We start from the raw sequence: 20,132 nt of genomic DNA, 5'->3' as shown, positions 1-20,132 counted from the left end.
ATGTGTTCCTGTGGCACATTTGGTTGTGCATGGTAAAAAAATCTACCAAATTACGTACAATACCATTCAAAACTTTGGGGTCAGTAATATTTGTAATGGTTTTAAAAATAAATCTCTTATACTTACCAAGGCTGCATTTATTTGCACAAAAAAATAAAAGCAAAAACAGTAGTATTGTGAAATATTATGACAATGTGTTCTATTTTAATATATTTTACAATGTAATTTATTTCTCTGAGAGCAAAGCTGAATTTTTAGCAGCCATTACTCCAGTCTTTAGTGTCACGTGATCTTTCAGAACACATTCTAATATGCCGATTTGGTGCTCGAGAAACATTTATTATCATCAATGCTGGGGATACATTTTTTTAAGGATTCTTTGATCAGAGATGCAAACAGGTAAGAGGGAAAAAAGGTAAGAACTGGGGGCATGCTCCACATAGATTTATTTATTTATTTTTTTTAAGATATTTGTTTTACATGCTCATTTGTAGTTACTTTAAGATACCTTATATGTCAAAAACTGAAATTTTTCACTAAATAAATAAGAAACAACATCTTGTTGCAACATTTTACAAGAATCAAGATTGAATATATTTGGTCAAAATCTCATGTTATAAAAGCTGAAGTGCTATTTAAGACAATATTGGCTGATTAAATGGCAATGCTGACCTAAAATGCAAAATGTTTGCCCTATCTCTCTTCACTGTTCCAACATCTAAGACCTCAAATACATAAAATATTACCCTTTTCAGACATAGTTTAGTAAAGAGTAAAGAAAATACTATACAAAACTTACTAGCAGTTGCCAAGTGGTTATCAGTCTTACTTTTCCAATACAAATAAAACCAGTTTAACTTTTCATAACTGAATATAAAAAGTTATGACCAGTCTACAACCAGCCCCAGTTCTTTATTTACCCTTGAAAGATCACAAGTACCCTTGTAAAGTATTAATTTATTTCAAAAACTAAATCTTCCTGACCCCAAACTTTAGAACGGTACTGTATATAGGAATGTAAATGCAATAAACCAACCAAAATCTACCTAAATATCAATACCCATCTTTATGAACTCAATTTAAATTCATCACCTATGCCTCACCTCCAATGGTGGTCTCCTGAAACTCATCAAACTGGCCCTTAACAAAGCGCAGCACCAGGCTGGACTTGCCGACAGCCATGTCTCCCAGCAGCACCAATTTGAACTGGCAGATCTTGGTCTGCGGTAGGCTTCCATTGGCCCTGCCGGTCCCGCGAGTGGTCATGATGTAGGAAGGGTGGCCGTCCTCCCTGACAGCGTCTCTAAAAGCAGCAACTCAAAGCAGTCGACAAGTTTCTGTTTTAGTACTGGAGACTTCTTTTAAAGTTGTGAGGACGGCTGTCAGACTCTGATGCTAAAAAATGAACAACAATAAGAGTAGAATGTAAGTGGAACGGGTAGTGGAAGAGGAAGTAACTTACAACTAAAACATTCTGGTAAAGAAGAGTTAATGCGCTGACAATGACTGTTTTTGTCATTACAAGTAATTCAAAACATACAGAGACTTTTTTTTTTTTTTTATATCTTCTTTATGTTCCACAGAAGACAGCTAGTCATGAGTAAATGATGCCAAAATGTACTTTTCTGGATAACTATTTTGGCTATAGCAAAACTAAACTAAAACAAATCAAATAACAAGCAAAATTGGAGACAGAAGTGAGAATACAGTTGACTTCAGTTTCTCCTTCCATACACAGCCAAATTATAACTTTCAAGTCAGCAGTCAGAACCACAGATGCTCTATGTAGTGAATCAGTTCTCATCAGAAATAGGGAAGCTGATGTGTAAAGCAACAACACAACAACATTTCTTAGGTAATACCGCATTGCTAAACATCCTCATGACCGTTTAAATCTGTGTGTCATAAAATATCATGAATAATATTTCTGGTTCAACAGCTTAAAAATGTTTCAAGAAAACAAGGTGGCAAGTATCTAACCTCAAGTGAACTTCAAAATTGATTTACTGGGTATAGCATGAAAATAATCAGTGAAAATATCTGGTTACTGAAAGTACAGCCCCCTCGTACATTCCAAATCCACCATTTCTCCAAAAGAATGAATTCTATTGTTGCAAATTTCTCCTGTAATGGATGTCGACATAAACAATGATCAATAACCTAGATGTTTTGCAGATGGAAAACCACCAGGTTTGTGAAACTGTCACCTCTTTGTGGTTTGTCAGTTGTGTGCTGTTCTGCAGTCCGAGTTTGCATCAGTTTGCAAATATTTATAGCTTAACGTTTGAAGTACATATTAGGTCAAAGTCGGCTGGCCATCCCATACTATAAAGGCGTTAAAAAAAGTGTTAGTAAAATATCAATGTGAACTGTATATGTAAAAACTTTGTTGACCTGATTGTACATATACAGTTATATTGACAATGTTGTTGTAATGTTGTTGTAATGTCATTACTTGACATTTGCATTGCAGAGTTGCCATGCTTTTCACTCGCATTTATTCCACATAGTGAAATTATAGGATGGCCACTGCATGATGCAGCATTTGTCCATTTGAATGCTGTGTTTCATCTAGAATATATTCATAACCTGTCTATTAGACCAGTTTTACATAACATATTTAATCCAGAATTTTACCAGTTTGTCATCTGTATAATGCATGTAATTTAATGCATAAGTACAACAAACAGGTGTAAGTCTAATAATCAGGTGTATGTCTATTGATCTGATTAACCAATATAATAATCACGTGAAAGTCTACAGATCTGAATAATAACTCTAATAGTCAGGTATGTCTATTGAGCTAATAACTCCAATAATCTGGTGTGTACATTGATCTGATTAATAACTCTAATAATCAAGCATACCTCCACTGATGTGATTTATCACTCTTATACTCAAGCGTATGTCCATCGATCTGATTAACAACTTAAAAAATCAGGCGTATGTTTATTGATTTGATTAATCACGCTAATAATCAGGCGAAAATCTATTGATCTGACTAATAACTCCAATATATGAATAAATCTGACAATCAGGAGTAGGCTACGTCGACTCATCTGATAAATAACTCTAATAATCAAGTATATGTCTACTGATCTAATGTATAACTGTAATAATCCGGTGTGTGTGTGTGTGTACGTGATCTAATCCATAACTGACAGTCAGGTGAATGTATCTGATATGATGCATTAGAGGCGCAGACTCTGACCATTAACGTGACTCGTCTCGATCCAGGCGAAGCGGGCCGAGCGGTGCCATGAACACCAATTTCTAAAATAATCACACCTCTTTTACTTACATAGAGTCATATAAAACTACCAGCATTAGCGAAATATACCTGTTGTTGCCAGTCGCGGCTGTTTTGGCGGTGGCTGTTCGGTTGTTGATCTATCAGCTGGTTATCGGTCTGCGAGCACTTCCTGCACATCCGCGCATGCGCAGTGAGCCATACAAGTCAAAGCATTTGGAGAGAAATATTTTTTTAATTACTAATTTGTGTATAAACAGTAATATATGGGCAGTCTTAATATAGTGTTTCTCTTTTGGAAGGACTAAGCTTACAATTTCACACACTACTGTCTTATATAGCTCTTATTTAGGTCTGTATAATTTATTTGAAAGAATATAATATATATATATATATATATATATATATATATATATATATATATATATATATATATATATATATATAATTAAAACTAGGTTACATTTACTAAAACACAAATAAGACAATTAAATAGCTTAAATATTAGACTAAATTGACTCACTTTTATTTTGAAATCGTGAGAAGCACTTCTAACAGAAGGCTGTCTTTGTTCAGATCGAATAATTCAAGATTTATAAATAACACCAAATATTATTTGATAATCGTGAATGTCATTCCTGCTAGCAAAAAAAGCCGTTTTTTTTAAATGCATTTTGTCAAGTCATCAATCAATTCAGTATATCGCTATCATAGGACCTTTGTATTGAAATAAGGTCGGACTGGAAGTTGTGACGCAGACATGGCAACCGCTCAAAAACAGTTGTGCTGTTTTATCGTTGTTTGTTTTCTTAGAGATACTATTTCTTTAAAAATCTTAAATGTTTATTAGGCTTGAACTAGTTTATTATTTTAATGTGGTGGTTGTGTGGGCCTATAATAATGGTGGAGTGAATGAAAGGATGAAAATAATGAAGTTTTGAGCGGCACAGCAGCGCGCGCTCGCGAGGTTTGGTATCGGGTCGCGCGCGCGTCAGTGTGGACATCATCGGAAAGCATTTCAGTTTTAATATATATGTTGTATACGTGTATTATATATTAACCAATTAAGCAATGGTAACCACCTTTTGAAGCCTTAAAACGTTCAGTCATCAGGTAAGTTAAGGAGAAAAGAGGCGAGTCCGTTATCACTGTGTTGGTGTAGTTTTGGGAAAGATGTTGCTAAACTTGTCATAAAGTTGGTTGACTGATCCACATCTTGCTTACATCGAAAGTTTGACAAAATTGTTATTAGTAATATAAATATTTAGCAAAACAGAGATCCTCCACGTCGTTTTTCTTGTTTTCTGTGTTTAGATACTGAATTGCAGTAATGGAAGCCATTTCTTTTCCATTGTAACGTTATATACAATGCATACAAAAACATTCTGGATTGGTGTGGAACATTTAATCAAGAAGAAAATTAACATTGTTTTACAGCTGAGTGGATTTGACATAATGATAAACTTCAACGATTGATAAAGATGAGACATATATTAATTATACTGTTGTTAATGGTAATGTTTCCCATTCATAAAATGGAATATTATGACTTCAAACCAAATTAAACAAGTATGTATGTGTGTGTGTGTGTGTGTATATATATATATATATATATATATATATATATATATATATATATATATATGTGTGTGTGTGTGTGTGTGTGTGTATATATATATATATATACACACACACTGGAATGATGTGGTTGTCATGGAAATATTGCAAGTTCATTTTAACAGGGCCATCAAGTGGTTCCTTAGGAAATTGCTTGACTTTTACCTCATACATCTAGCTCAGATTGGTTAGATATGATAAAATTCTTACCTTGACTTTTACAGTTGTATTGTAAACTCTATCCAGTCTTTCTATTGTTACCATTTCTTACCATTCATATTATTATTATTATTGTCTATGACGTATTATGCAATTTGCCAGTGCATTATCACTTATGGATGGATGTACACAGCCATGTTATTGGTGTTCATGCTTCTCCCTGACTTCTCTTTCTTAGAAATGGACAAATACACAGCATGTGTATGGCCACGTCTGGAGCCCTTCCTGATCGGGGTGCTTCCTGCCACACCCCCAAGCAAATTCAGCATGCATTATCTGCGCAAGATGGCTTGTTACGTCCGGACCCGGGACGGCTGCTTCCCCAGGCTTGGCTGGCACATGTGGCGACACATCGCTTGTGGCAAACTGCAGCTGGCAGAGGAGCTTGCCTGGCTGTATTTTGAAACTTTTGATCTGTTGATGCTTCGTTCTGCAGAGCAAAGATTAGAGTGGGCAGAAGCTCTGTCGCAGTGCCACACTCCTAAGGAACTCGACAGGCAGCGTTGTAAGGTAAGAGAAAAATGGTGTAGTGGTGTTAGACAGTATGATTACCGTTCTGCTGTACTAATTGTTTTCTCTATCTCTTCTTTTAGCTGTCAGTGGACACTCTGCAGTTTCTACTGTTCCTGTATCTACAGCAACTGAACCGAATCTCTCTCCGCACGTCACTGATTGGGGAAGAGTGGCCAAGTCCCAGATCACGATCTCCCTCTTCCTGCTCTGAGAGAGACACCAAAATAAGCTCCCAAAATAAGGTGTGTGGGTGAATTTTATGAAAACATGAGTCATATTTTCATAGGTTTATATAGTTTGGGGTCAGTTAGAATTTTGGACCATTCAGCAAGGATGACTTAAATGGATCAAAAGTGACAGTAAAGACTTTCATTTTGTTATAAAATCTCTATATTTCAAATAAATGCTGTTCCTTTAAAGCCTAGTTGAGCATAAAAGACAAAAACCCTAAAACAATCTTTTGAACAGTGTATGTAAAGATAGCTAATAATTTTATATATAACAGAAATATATTTGTTTTTATTTTATTTAATTAATGAAAATAATGTAAAATAATTTAAATGTTAATAAAATATATTTTTAAAAAAAAGGTTTAATTTTCTTTATGCTAAATGTAAGCTCTTATTTTTTTTTTTTAATTTGGGGTGAAATCCTCAGACATCATCAGATCTTATATGTATTCTGAATGTACTTTAACTTCATAAATTACATTATGCCTGAATACTGTAGGAAGAAAGGATCAGGGTTTTCTTTTCGTGTATAACGATTACAGTGTAGAGAACACTTTTGCATAGTAGTTTGTTTATTCCTTCTGTTTTACCAGAACTGGGACGACCAGGCTCATCTTACTTTCATCCAGACACACCTGTCTGAGCTTTTGGAGTTACTAGTGGAGCCAGGCCAACTGAGCAGTTCAGGACAGGTTCTGCGTGACAGCCAGCTCACTTCAGAGGCCCTGGAAAGCCTTAGTTTGTTGCTGGAAGGAACTGTGAGCCATAGCCGTACCGTGCACCCAATCCACAAGCTCCTCAGCCGCTCGCCACTGCAGTCCCAGGCAGGATTCTCCAAACTCAGCCGCTCCTACTCTCTGCAGCAGTTCCAGGGGTTTCTGCATCAGGCCCTTTGCCTCAATCCCTTCGGCATCTCCACCTGCTCAGAGTCGGGAAAGAGACTGGCATGGGCACTGCAAGGTAAACTGGAAATTCTTGTCAAAGGAATAAAGTTGTAGGTGATTTTATTTTCAGGGATTTTTTAAGTTTCAAAAATCAAATGTTGTTTAGGAATATTTGAGGTTTAGTTTTATTTAAATTGTGTGTGAGTGCTCAGTGGAAACACAAACATTTCATATGCAAAGATGTAATTTACATAGGAACAGAACCAAAACCAAAACCATCATCTTTAATAAAATGGTTTGAATTTGTCTAGCTTAAAATGATTGAGGTTAACCAGATTATAGTATCACTAACACTTCTTATTTTGTTTTGTAGTAGAGGGTACCCTAAAGAAAGCCAAAATATTCAGAAATACCCACATGGCTCCTCTAGGAAGTCGACTGTTGCTCGTGTCGCAGGTCTGCAAACAGACGTTGGCCAAAGACTCTGAAAAGCTGAATAATGCTAACGTCAAACTCCACCGCTGCAGTGAGGCTTTCATCTACCTTCTCTCTCCTCTGAGGTTAGGAATCACTTTATTAAAGTAAAATAAATGCACTTTTATTGATAATTGGGTATTAAATACACCTTTTCTCACTGTCTGATTGTCTATATTATATTATATGTTTATATATTTTATTTTTTATAATGATAATAATAATAATTATTATTTAGCTCAGTGTTAATATGTAGTTCACATTTGTGTATGCATTGTATTTATTTTTTAGCACTGCTTGTTGGAGTTCGTATCTTTCCATGCACACATTAGCTGCAATGTGCAGAAGGTCTGTAGAGATATAAGGTGTTATTGATGTTAGAGTGGATTTTTAAATTAATAGCCTATATTTTTTGCAAAGTTGAATTCTACTCGAAGGCTAGCATTAATAATTTGGATATGAAATTGAAAGGTAACTTCTTAAAAAGCACACGGGCAATACATTTGTCATTATTGTCACTTTACATTTACATTTAGTCATTTTGCAGACGCTTTTATCCAAAGCGACTTACAATTGGGGAATACATAAAGCGATTCATCTTGAAGAGGCAATCAGACAGACGAAGTGCTTGCAACACCAAGTCTCAGGCATTGTTCAAATAAATACAAACTACCAAAGGAAGGAATAAGTAAAGAGAATTTTTTATTTATTTATTTTTTAAGTTTAGGATGAAGTCAAGTGCCGTCGAAAGAGATGAGTTTTCAGTTGTTGCTTGAAGATTGACAGGGATCCAGCATTCCGGATAGGGGTGGGGAATGAACCACCAGCCAGGAATGATGAACGAGAATGTTCTGGAGAGTGATTTTGAGCCTCTCTGTGATGGTACCACGAGGCGTCGCTCACTAGCAGATCTCAGATTTCTGGAGGGGATGTAGTTTGTTAATAGAGAGTGCAAGTAAACGGGTGCTGAGCCAGTGGTTGTTCTATATGCAAGCATCAGTGTCTTGAACTTGATGCGAGCCGCGACTGGTAGCCAGTGCAGGGAGATAAAGAGAGGTGTAACATGGGCTCTTTTGGGCTCGTTGAAGACCAGTCGTGCCGCTGCATTCTGAATCATTTGTAGAGGTTTGACTGTGTTTGACGGAAGTCCAGCCAGAAGAGCATTGCAATAGTCCAGCCTAGAAATGACAAGGGCCTGGACAAGAAGTTGTGCAGCATGCTCTGTCAGAAAGGGCCTGATCTTTCTGATGTTGTATAGTGCAAACCTGCAAGATCGAGCAGTCTTTGCAATGTGGTCTTTGAAGGTCAGCTGATCATCAAAGATTACACCAAGATTTCTGACCGAAGTTGATGGGGTTATTGTTGATGAACCTAACTGGATCATGAAGTCATGCTGTAGAGTCGGAGTGGCAGGGAGGACAAGAAGCTCAGTCTTTGCCAGGTTGAGCTGCAGGTGATGTTCTTTCATCCATGCCGAGATGTCCGCCAGGCAGCCTGAGATCCTTGCAGCTACCGTTGGATCATCTGGTTGAAAAGAGAGATAGAGCTGTGTGTCATCAGCGTAGCAATGGTATGAGAATCCATGTGCCTGTATGATGGGACCCAGTGATGTAGTGTATGTGGAGAAGAGGAGGGTCAAGAACTGATCCCTGAGGAACCCCAGTGACCAGTTGATGTGCTTTGGATACCTCCCTCCCAGGCCACCTGAAAGACCTACCAGTGAGATAGGATTCAAACCAGCGAAGTGGAATGCCAGTGATGCCCAGTGATGAGAGGGTGGACAGGAGTATCTGATGATTGACAGTGTCAAAAGCGGCAGATAGATCCAGCAGAATGAGGACTGATGATTTGGAATGGGCTTTTGCAATTCGCAGGGCTTCAGTGACCGAGAGAAGTGCAGTCTCAGTTGAATGGCCCCTCCTGAAACCTGACTGTTTAGCATCCAGTTTGTTGTTCTGTGAAAGAAACAGTGAGACTTGGTTGAAGACAACTCGTTCAAGTGTTTTCGCTATGAATGGAAGGAGAGAGACAGGTCTGTAGTTTTCTATAAGAGAAGTGTTTAATGTAGGTTTTTTGAGCAGTAGGGTTACCCGAGCCTGCTTGAACGTAGTGGGGAAGATGCCTGTGAGGAGGGATGTGTTGATGATGTGTGTGAGTGCAGGTAAGAGTGTGGGTGAGATTGCTTGGAGAAGGTGTGAGGGGATTGGGTCAAGAGGACATGTTGTAGGATGGTTGGAGAGGAGACGCTTGGATACTTCAGCTTCAGTGAGGGGACAGAAAGAGAAGATGGGAGTTTTAGCAGTGGATGTGGTAGGTTGAGGGTCCTGTGTGCGTGGAGGTGAAAACTGACTACTGATCGATCTAGTTTTGTCTGTAAAGAAAGTGGCAAAGTCATCAGCTGTAATAGAGGTGGTGGGAGGAGGTGGAGGGGGACAGAGGAGGGAATTAAATGTTCTGAAGAGATTACGCATGTCTGGAGCGCTGTCGATCTTGTTGCGGAAATGTGAGGATTTGGCAGTGTGGACTTTAGCAGAGAAGGATGTGAGCAAAGACTGGTACCTACTGAGGTCCGACAGATCGTTTGATTTGCGCCATTTTCTCTCTGCCGCTCTGAGTGTAGTCCGATGTTCACGAAGAACCTCTGATAACCAGGGGTTGGAAGGAGCAGCCCGTGCTGGCCTAGAGGAGAGAGGACAAATGTCGTCTAGACAAGAGGTTAAGGTAGAGCATAAAGTCTCAGTAGCTGCGTTTACATCCAGAGATGAGAAATGGGTGGGTGATGGAAGAGAGGAGGATACTACAGAGGAGAGATGGGAAGGAGAAAGGGAGCGCAGGTTTCGTCTAAAAGTAACTGGTAGGGGGGTTGGTGGCACAGGAGAAGCAAAGTGTAATGTAAATGTAATGAAGAAATGGTCCGAAGTATGTAGCGGTTGTACCAGAATGTTATCTGCAGTACAATTGCGTGTGTAAATTAAGTCAAGTTGGTTGCCTGATTTGTGCGTGCTAGTAGTGGTAAGGCGTTTGAGATCAAATGAAACTAGGAGTGAATGGAAGTCTGTAGCATAAGGCTTGTCTAGGTGAATGTTGAAATCACCAAAGACTAAGAGCGGAGTGCCATCCTCCACGAAAGAGGACAGCAGCCCGTCCAGCTCCTCTAGGAAGGTGGCTAGAATTTGGCTAGGGGGACGGTAAATGACCACAATCTGGAGTTTTATGGGAGCTGATACAGTAATGACATGAGATTCAAATGAGTTGTAGTTGCATAGGGGATAGCGGGTTGAGTATTTCCAATTGTTAGAAATGAGCAGACCAGTGCCTCCACCCCGGCCAACTTGACGCGGGGTATGAGAGAAAGAGAGATTAGTAGAGAGAGCAGCTGGGGTTGCTGAGTCTTCTGGACGAATCCAGGTCTCAGTCAAGCCCAAGATGCTCAGCGTGGATTTTAAAGAAAAAGCAGAAATGAAGTCAGCTTTGTTGACAGCTGACTGACAATTCCAGAGACCCACAGAGAAGGAAAGAGGTGTAGTGGAGGAGGTAGAGATAAGGTGCAGGTTAGCAGGGTTATTTTGCCGTCTGCGTGTGACGTTAGAGCGTGGTTGAGAGAGAACCGGAATGGTTTGGAAACACATGATAGAGGTGGCAGGAAAGAGGATAGAAACGGAGAGTGTGTAAGGGAAGGGGGAAAAAAAGGATACTTAAGTGTGTAAGACCATTTGCGGTATCCCACAACTGCTTTTAAATATGTTTCTTAATTTGTTTATTTGTGGCGCTTTGAACTTTTAAACTGTTTACCCTATTCTTTCCATGGAAAGTTCAGGCCTTAGATGCTGACATGGAATAAGGCATCAAATAAATGAATGAATGAATGAATGTGCACTAGTTAACCACATTAATCAACTAATCTGTTGTTGAGTCAACTATCATGTCCCATTCCTACATTCCTAATAATTCCTAATAATAACAGCAGCATTGCCTTACCTGGACTTCATGTCAAAAGAAAGTTAAAAGAAATGCTGTTCATAGTCTGATGTCATTTAGTCATTTTTTGGAGTTTGTAAACATCAATGTAAAACCAAGTCCTTATCTTGCAGGTCCGTGACCTTGGATAAGTGCAGGAACAGTACAGTGGTTCTCGGCCCGGTGGGGACCAGCGTCCACATTCAGAGCTGTGAGAATGTACGTGTGGTGTGTGTGGCCAGCCGTCTGACCGTAGGTGGCTCTTCTAATTGCACAATCCATGCCCTCACCCCTACTCGACCCCTTCTCCTTCCTGGAAATGTCTCTCTCACACTGGGCCCCTTCCACACACATTATCCCACTCTAGAGGACCACATGGCTAGCGTGGGCCTAGCTGTGGTTCCCAACTTATGGGACCAACCTCTGCTGTTTGGAGCCGAGGGTTCCTCTACAGACACTAGCTGCTACCGTATCCAGCCCCCCTCTGAGTTTTACCCATTGGTGATACCCTTTCAAATGGAGGGGGATAACTGTGAGATGCCTTGGGGCCTGCCGGCAGACTACCAGAAGGCCGTGGAGAGCCGAGAGAAGACGATAGAGGATTGGCAGAAGACTGTGAAGGAAGCACACCTACACAAGTGAGCCCACTTTTCCGTTCCTTTCAAGGCTGTAGTACTGTCTTTAGCCATGTTCAGATCATAGTTAAGTAAACACAGGCACAGGTTTAGTGATGCACCAACATTTGGAGCCGAAAGACATTGTGGCATGTGCAGTGTAAACTGCTCTGCTGATTTGAATGTTTTTTCTTTCATTTTACATCTGTTGCATTGTTCTAGTGGCTTTTATTATTGTTGCTGTTGTTTTTTTCTTTTTTTTTTCTTTTGTGCATTTCTTGACAAAAGGTTATTTCAGTTTATTATAAAAAAATATATATTATATTTTTAGAATAAAATCAGTTTTTATATATTTTTTATAAACAGTTTTGTTGATTTTAATGAATTCTAGCTGTTGCACTGTGCAAGTCTCTCTTATATTTGTTGGGGGTTTTGGTGCATTTCTTGATGCATTACCTCTGTGTATTATAAAAAAATAAATTGTTATTTTTTATATTAATGTACTTTATAATATTTTTAGAATAAAATAAAGTTTAACTTTTTTTTTGTTTTGTTTTTTCAACAGTTTTGTTGATTTTAATGAATTCTAGCACTGTCGCATTGCGCTAGTCACTTTTATTGTTGATTTGAGTGGGGGTTTTTTTAGAGCATTCCATAACAAAAGTTTGGTTTATTATAACAAATATTGTTGTTGTTATTATTTATTTATATATATATATATATTATAATATTTTTTAGAGTTAAATTATTTTTTACTTTGTTTTTTTGTTGTTGATTTGTATGTAAAATATGTATTCACTATATTAATATGTTTGGGGTTTGGGCTTATGTAGGTTTAAAAAAATTCTGTGATATGTTTATTTTCTTTTTAAACAAAGATTAAATCTAGTTTAGGATAAGTCTAGCATTATTATTAAATCAATTTCTTCTTTTGAGACATTCGGATGCGTCAGTGATGCATTGTCTTTGTTGTTTTAAAGGGTCCAGAGGCGGCAGTTTCAGGCCTTAGTGGAGCAAAAGTTTCATGAGTGGTTGCTTAAGACGGGACAAAGACAAGAGCTTGACAGCCTCCTCCCTCCTGCCCTCACCCCCTCCACCTCTGTGGACCACTGGCCTTCCAGCCACACCACTAACTCTGGGCCGACAGTACTCAAAGAACAAACACCTGAACAAGCAATGGGACGGGCGCCAACTGTTTGCTAAAAGAACAGCTAAACAACCAAAAGCTGTTTTTGCCGTCTCTTTTTTTTTTTTTTTTTCAAAAACTGATCCTCAAACATTCGCGTTTTTCTGGTACGAAGGCTGTCAACGCTGTATCAGGTTTTGACAGGGACTTTGTGTCCTGTCACATTATTGATATCTAGAAAAATCTATGCTGGATTAGTTTTTAGAGTTGCTGTGTTATTGCTGCAGGTGTCTGATAGTTTAAGCATTGTTACTTTTTGTTATGAGACACCAGCGATTCCAGAGGTTGATATGCAAGAGAATATCATCCTAAGAGAATCATTATTTAATTAAAACAGGAAAGGGACCAATTGCTGCCTTCATATGAATATAGAGGGAACAGGGATGAGATATGTACTGTAATTATTGACAATAATTAATTATATGTCAATCTCAATTGGTACGTGGCATAACACATACACTCACTGAAGAGTTTGCAGTTATTGCCTCCTGAAATCTCATTCCCAGTATAAATGTTAAAATGTCTCCTTTGCTGTATGTATGTTCACAATGCCTTGCACTGTAATTGCACTATTACTGTATCTTCACAATACAGATTCCAACAATGCTGTCACTTAAAATGTCTCTTGAATGTATTCATGTCTTAAGTGAACATTTGAAATATGTTTGAATCAGCATTTTATAGGTTAGTGTACTTATTCTATAGCTTTGTAACATGAATATTGACTAGTAATTTGGTTTCTTAAAGTTGAAATGGTTTGGTTGTTTAATAAACCATAATTTGAAGACAATTTTAGCTATTTGGACTTTAAACTCTGAAACTGAACACCCCGTATATTTCTTTTGAGATTTAATGGCCATATTGAATCAATAGCACTTAGCTTTAGCTTGCTGAATGGAGTATATGTGTGTAATGCCTCTTTAATTCAGCGAGCGGCAATTATTTTTCATCTTACCTCGAATTCTGGTAGTACTTAAATTGAATGGAATTTGTTTATAGAACCTCAATTACTGATGAAGTACCTTTCTGCTGGTATACAGCAGTGTTATTTTAGTATTATACAGGGTTCCTACTGGGTTTGGAAAAGTATGGAAAAAAACAAAGCAGAGTATGGAAAAATGTTTGTGTTTCCAGACTTTTGCCCCATTTAGTTTTTTTATAATAGAAAATTCAGAATTTAATGAAAATAAATTTATCGTACAAGAAGTGAGGTTTCACGGCAGCTGTTGAGTGATTCTTTAGTGATCGCCAAACATGACTGAATGAATTCAAGGTGCGCTTTTTCATTATGCAAAATGCAGGTTAGAAGTAGGGCTGGGCGATTTTACCGATTTTATCGATTAATACGAATTTTGCCACGATTTTATTTTTTAGAAATCGAGGAATCGTGATTTTGAATAGAAATATTTCCAAATGTTGGAATTAGACACTCTGGCAATATGCCAATGATAACAGTAAATAGAGAAGAATGATCGAACCGCATGTCTGTGCACGTAAGTAACTGCTCATATGTGACGCGCTCTGTGAAGGACCATAAATATATCGCTAAGAATGAGCTTTCACACAGAATGAGCTTTTGTGTTGACAAACATGACGCGGGCAGTGGAATAAGTAAAACATGCAAGAAGATGGGAGTGAACTTCTTTTAACTTCACTGTAAAAAAAAAAAAAAAAAAAAGTTGAGCCAACTTAAAATTTTAAGGCAACCAGCTTCAGCAGATTTTTGAGTTTGCTCAACTTATTTTTGTGGGAGATTCTCACATTTTGTCGTATAAACTTAAAACGACAAGTTGAGAAAACTCAAAAATCTGCTGAAGCTGGTTGCCTTAAAATTTTAAGTTGGCTCAATTTTTTTTAAATTTTTTTTACAGTGTTGAGCGCAGCGTTTTTATAAAGCCGTTTCATGTATGAGACGCTGCAAGAGATGCAAGCGCAACAGTCAAACACGTCCATGTTTACACAGAATAGACAATGGAAAAGCAGTGCAATCGAATTAAAAACCTGTAAAGAACTACACTTAAAAAAAAAGCTGAGCCAATTTAAAATTTTAAGGCAACCAGCTTCAGCAGATTTTTGAGTTTTCTCAACTTGTCGTTTTAAGTTTATACAACAACAATTTGAGAATCTCCCACAAAAACAAGTTGAGCAAACTCAAAAATCTTTTTTTTTTTTTTTTTACAGTGTACTACTGTATGTCTGATATTTCATGTTTGCATCATGGTGACAGGCCGAAAGCTGCTGTTGTTTTTACAGAACATTTATCATTAATAATAGTCTACTGGTGTTATACCTTCAGTCATTTTGAAATACCTTGACTTTTGAGATTTTTTTTAAAAGCATTTTCCTCGTATTATTTCTGAACACATAATATGTATAAGACAAGTTTGTACAATATGTATTTGTAGTTCATGCATCTTTTCTGTAAAGATATTTAACAAGTGATTTGTTTAACATTTACATCATGTTGACAACTTCATGTGTGCTGCACTTGGAATAGAATTTTCTTTAACTAGAGGGTTAGTAAAGAAAGAGTTACTTGAATCATGTTGTAGTTACATTTTCAAGTTGACTAGTTCGTAAAAAATCATTAAAAAAAAAAGAGAATCAGTCAAATGTTCTGAAAAAATCAAATCGCTCAGCCCTAGTTAGAAGCATTTTGGGATTCTTCACACTATATTCTTAGCACCGTATTACATAACTCAGGGACCTTTGCAAAAATACAAAAATATACAGACTTTTATGTGCGCACAAGAAACCATTAAATTTAGCATATAGGACAATTTACACTGATCCGCCTGTTGTGCCATCAGCCCATTTTGCGGTGTGGTTTCTTGGTCGCCACAGACTATGAGAGACCTAAGGCCTTGAAATATGGCATATTGCCCCAATGAAAGCCAAATCTTAAACACATTTTTACAGTACCAGTCTTTTTTATAGACCCTTGAACTTGGCAAAAGTTATGCCATCAGCCCATTTCGTGTCTTAGTTTCTCCACCACCACAGAGGATGATTTAAATTGGACATGAGGCCTTGATATTAGGCGTACTACCGTAAAGAAAAGCAATATTTTGAGCATGTAGATCTCTGTTAATTCATGTGGATCCATGCTCTCATTTTATTCATAGTAAGATGGCAGTGATACACAAAGGAAATAGGATATATAAAACTAGAAATTGTAATGCGCAAGCATGCAAAACATTCCCATGCATGTGTGAATAGTTTCTCGAAGGCACAAAAAAAGTTTTTGTGCATGTAAAAGTCTGTATTTTTTATTTATTTTTTTATGATTAGGGACTCTGTATGTTGTCACTTCGAGAAAATCAATGAAACAAAAAAAAAACCTGAGAAAATAAAAATATTTATAGATGACTACTATACCAAATATAAAGTTGAAAATAATGCTCTGTGAACCATTTATGTTAAATATGGTCTGAAAATCTACCGAGATTTGGAAATTTGAGTCTGGAAAAGTATGGAATTTTGAAATGGAAAATGTATAGGAACCCTGAATATTTTGATTTTTTTAAATTATTATTATAATTGTTTTATACATATAATTTTGGTTTTCATTTTAGTGTTTTTTAATAGTTCAGTTTTAAATTCTATATAGCTTTGATTTTTTATTTCAGTTTTAGAATGAGCGCAATTTTAGTATTTAATCTTAGTTGGAAAGGCAACATTTCTGATTTTTAATAAAGTTTATTTTTCTGTCTTTTTTTATTTCAGCTTTATTTCAATTGCTTATTATTTTTAACCATAACAACACTGGTATGTAATATATTAGTTTAAATACACACTACTTCTACCATGTTGATATTGAACAATTTGTGACCCTGGACCACAAAACCAGTCTTAAGTGTAAATTTCTCGAAATTGAGATTTATACATCATCTGAAAGCTGAATAAATAAGCTTTCCATTGATTTATGGATTGTTAGGATCGGACAGTATTTGGCTGATACACAACTATTTGGAAAATCTGGAATCTGAGGGTACAAAAAAAATCTAAATATTGAGAAAATCGCCTTTAAAATTGTCCAAATGAAGTTCTTAGCAATGCATATTAATAATCAAAAATGAAGTTTTGATATATTTCTGGTAAGAATTTGCTAAATATCTTCATGGAACATGATCTTTACTTAATATCCTAATGATTTTTGACATAAAAGAAAAATTTATAATTTGAATCCATACAATGTATTTTTGGCTATTGCTACAAATATACCCCAGCGACTTAAGACTGGTTTTGTGGTCCAGGGTCACATTTAACCATGACCTTTTTAGTGTTTACAGCACTGAAACATTTCCAAAAGAGCACCCTGATCACAGTGCTCAAATTTAGTTTTCAAAATATTTTGAATCTGATGACTCCTTATGTCTCTTGGCTTCATCGGAAAGATGGCTGCACACTTTATAAACTCCATGAATACAGCTGAGTGTATACGACTCCATCATGAAAACTGAATATTCAGAAATCTGACTCATTAAACACAATGCTGTTTGCACACTTGGTAGCAGGGAAGTGTGCATATTCTGGTGCACTATAGGTTACTTTATTGAATACAGTATTTAACTGAAGATTTCTCATTTTAAAACCTATATTTTCACTGCCTGTTCAATGAATGGTCTATATGCAAACCACTCACATTTTGTCCAGATTTAGTTTAGTTGGTTTATTTGCCAGTGGCTGTGCTGTTGAAAAGAGCTGAGCCAGAGTAATGAGTGCCATTCAGCAACGCATGATACAATCCAATGAGTCTGGGCTCTTTATTTGGCAGTGCTCTTGGCATCAGGTGCTGGCCAGTGTGCTGTTTGTTGTGGTTCAGGTTGGTCCAGTTGTAGGGTGCCGTGTTGTTTCAGGTTGAATGAATGCCTGTGCCAGGCTAGTCATTATCCTTTAATCCCCATTTGCTTTTCTGGAAAAAAACTGAATAGTGCTGGAATCACTGACTCGATTTTTGGATCTCATTTTCATGACAAAGTGAATATCTGGCCCTCCCCTGCTCGTCATTTTGACGTTGGGAGCTGCATATTTAAACAGCCCCATAAACATTCGCTCTGGACACTCAGATCACCTCCTCAGACAAGACTAAATACAGTATACAAGATGGGCAGGGTGAGTAGGACATCACTTGAATATAACGGAAAAAAGGCTGAATCTAGTGCAGCTGCATAATATATATATATAAAAAAATATAATCAAGGTTTCTCAACCTTAATGGCAGTTGTGTAGCATCTTTGTGTCTAGGTCAGCAAATTAGTTTGAGAATGCACATGTATAGTTCTATTAACTTTACATTCTCAAATTAAGGGGGGAAAATACATGTTGATACTTCATGACATCATCAGAAATTTAAATGTGTATGCTTTTTGTATACTTGAATGCTATGCAATGCCTATGATGACATTGACTTTTAAATCTATTTTCTAGAAGCCCTATTTTCTAGATCAGTACTTTAGGACTGTGTTGAATTAGATTGTTTATGGAACTATGTTTTTAATTACAGATCAGGCTATTTGGAAACTAAGATGGTCATCTGTGATTTTAAATGTGCAATATTGGTTGGTTGCTGGCATAAACTGGGTAATACTTATGGTAGCTTGTTAAACTTGTTAATGTTGCAGGTAGACCAGCTGATCAATACTATATTTTAATACATCTTGAAAATTGTCCATAGCAAATCAGTGGATACCAATTAATGGCAAGGTCACATTGGTCAGACAAGATAAAATGTACATTGCTTGCTGGCTGACCAGCCAAAACCAGCATGAACATTAACCATTTTGAAATGATGTTAAGTGGTCATTCAAGTATAAAAATGCTCTGGAACATTATCTTGCTGTCTCTCAGATTGTGTTTTTCGAGGACAAAAACTTCCAGGGCCGCCGTTATGAGTGTGACAGTGACTGCTCTGACTTCCATACCTACCTGAGCTGCTGCAATTCTATTCGTGTGGAAAGTGGCGCCTGGGTGGTTTATGAGCGGCCCAACTACACGGGTAACCGGTATCTGCTAACCAGAGGAGACTATCCTGAATACCTAGGCTGGATGGGCCTCAACGACTGTCTCAGTTCCTGCAAGCTCATCCGCTTTGTAAGTTCAACTAGTACATTCAACTGTGCATTAGTGAGCTTTTTTCTAAGACTTAAATAGTGTATAGAGTTTTTAGACTGGCCATAATGATGAAGCTGTTTCACAATGCTGTGTTAGAACTGAATTCAGTTAAAGCCTGGGACAGTATGAGTAGTGGAAGGTCAAGCATAGACCTTTTCTAACTGTTACGTCAGTTTAACCTAATTAGTCCACATGACTTTTGCCAATAAATCCGTGTCCATATGGTCCGCAGTATTTGATTCAGTCTTGTTGAAAGACCAGACTTACATGTGTACTGTAAGCAAACGTTTAGCTTGGTTTAGTCAATCGACCACACAGAGTACTAAATTAAATTTCAGATCAATGTAATTCTCTTTAATTCACTTTGTTTTGACATTAGAGGTCATCTTCTCCAATGCTTATACAACTCCATATAAAAAAAGTATGATACGTTGAATCTATAAAATATCAGAACAATTTCTGCCCTGAATGAATATCTCTATAGCATGAATACTGTAATATATATTAACAGATATCTTCAAAATGCTTCAAGATCAAACTGGGCAAACAAGATTAACTTACATTAACTTACAAAACATGCTTATGAAGGTCTTAAAGTATTATATATTGTTAACTGACTTTCCCAAAACTAGTGCCATCTTATTCCATATATTCTTTTTGTCATGTTGCCCCATTTATCCAAACTCTAACCTTCATGCACAAATATTTGTACCCCTTTTCCCTTCCCAAACCCAAATAAATCCAACCCGTGCAGACAAGTGGAATGCAGTACAAGGTTCAGCTGTACGACAAGCCCGACTTCACAGGCCAGGCTATAGAGTCCATTGAAGACTGTCCATCTGTGCTGGAGAGGTTCCGTCTGAGAGAGGTCAATTCCTGCAAAGTTCTGGATGGCTACTGGATCTTCTACGAGCATCCCAACTACCGTGGGCACCAGTACTTCCTGGAGAAGGGCAACTACCGCAAACCAGTGGAGTGGGGTGCGGTCTGTCCCACCGTGCAGTCTTTCCGTCGCTTCACTGAGTGATGTCCCTGTGTCACAATTCTTGGGCTATTTGGCTGTGACTCACTGAA

General features: G+C 37.4%; 3 protein-coding genes across 4 annotated transcripts in view; 2 read left to right on the top strand and 1 right to left on the bottom strand.

Annotated features, from left to right (window-relative positions):
- The window catches only part of rab5b (RAB5B, member RAS oncogene family), a 10,110-nt gene extending 6,653 nt beyond the window's left edge, over positions 1-3,457 (bottom strand). Inside the window, exons 1-2 of one of the 2 annotated variants that reach the window (XM_058787238.1) lie at positions 3,341-3,457; positions 1,104-1,395 (exon numbers count right to left, since the gene is read on the bottom strand). In XM_058787238.1, the coding sequence (XP_058643221.1) occupies positions 1,104-1,266 (163 nt within the window). In that variant the 5' untranslated portion in view covers positions 1,267-1,395; positions 3,341-3,457. Of the gene's footprint in view, positions 1-1,103; positions 1,396-3,211 lie in introns of both variants that reach the window. The other variant, XM_058787239.1, reaches the window with a different exon arrangement.
- Positions 3,458-3,811: 354 nt separating this feature from the next.
- On the top strand, positions 3,812-14,332 carry tbccd1 (TBCC domain containing 1). Its single transcript, XM_058788219.1, has 7 exons — positions 3,812-4,363; positions 5,265-5,596; positions 5,680-5,841; positions 6,423-6,789; positions 7,087-7,273; positions 11,279-11,782; positions 12,739-14,332. The coding sequence occupies exons 2-7, from the start codon at positions 5,267-5,269 to the stop codon at positions 12,959-12,961; spliced, it is 1,773 nt and encodes a 590-aa protein (XP_058644202.1). The 5' UTR covers positions 3,812-4,363; positions 5,265-5,266; the 3' UTR covers positions 12,962-14,332.
- Positions 14,333-18,035: 3,703 nt separating this feature from the next.
- Positions 18,036-20,085, top strand: crygs2 (crystallin, gamma S2). The gene is made up of 3 exons (XM_058788221.1): positions 18,036-18,059; positions 18,795-19,037; positions 19,813-20,085. The coding sequence occupies exons 1-3, from the start codon at positions 18,051-18,053 to the stop codon at positions 20,083-20,085; spliced, it is 525 nt and encodes a 174-aa protein (XP_058644204.1). The 5' UTR covers positions 18,036-18,050.
- The last annotated feature ends 47 nt before the right edge of the window (positions 20,086-20,132 follow it).

Source organism: Onychostoma macrolepis, chromosome 09 (assembly GCF_012432095.1).
Source record: "Onychostoma macrolepis isolate SWU-2019 chromosome 09, ASM1243209v1, whole genome shotgun sequence".
Taxonomy (NCBI): domain Eukaryota; kingdom Metazoa; phylum Chordata; class Actinopteri; order Cypriniformes; family Cyprinidae; genus Onychostoma; species Onychostoma macrolepis.
This window is presented reverse-complemented; position numbering and strand designations above follow the sequence as displayed.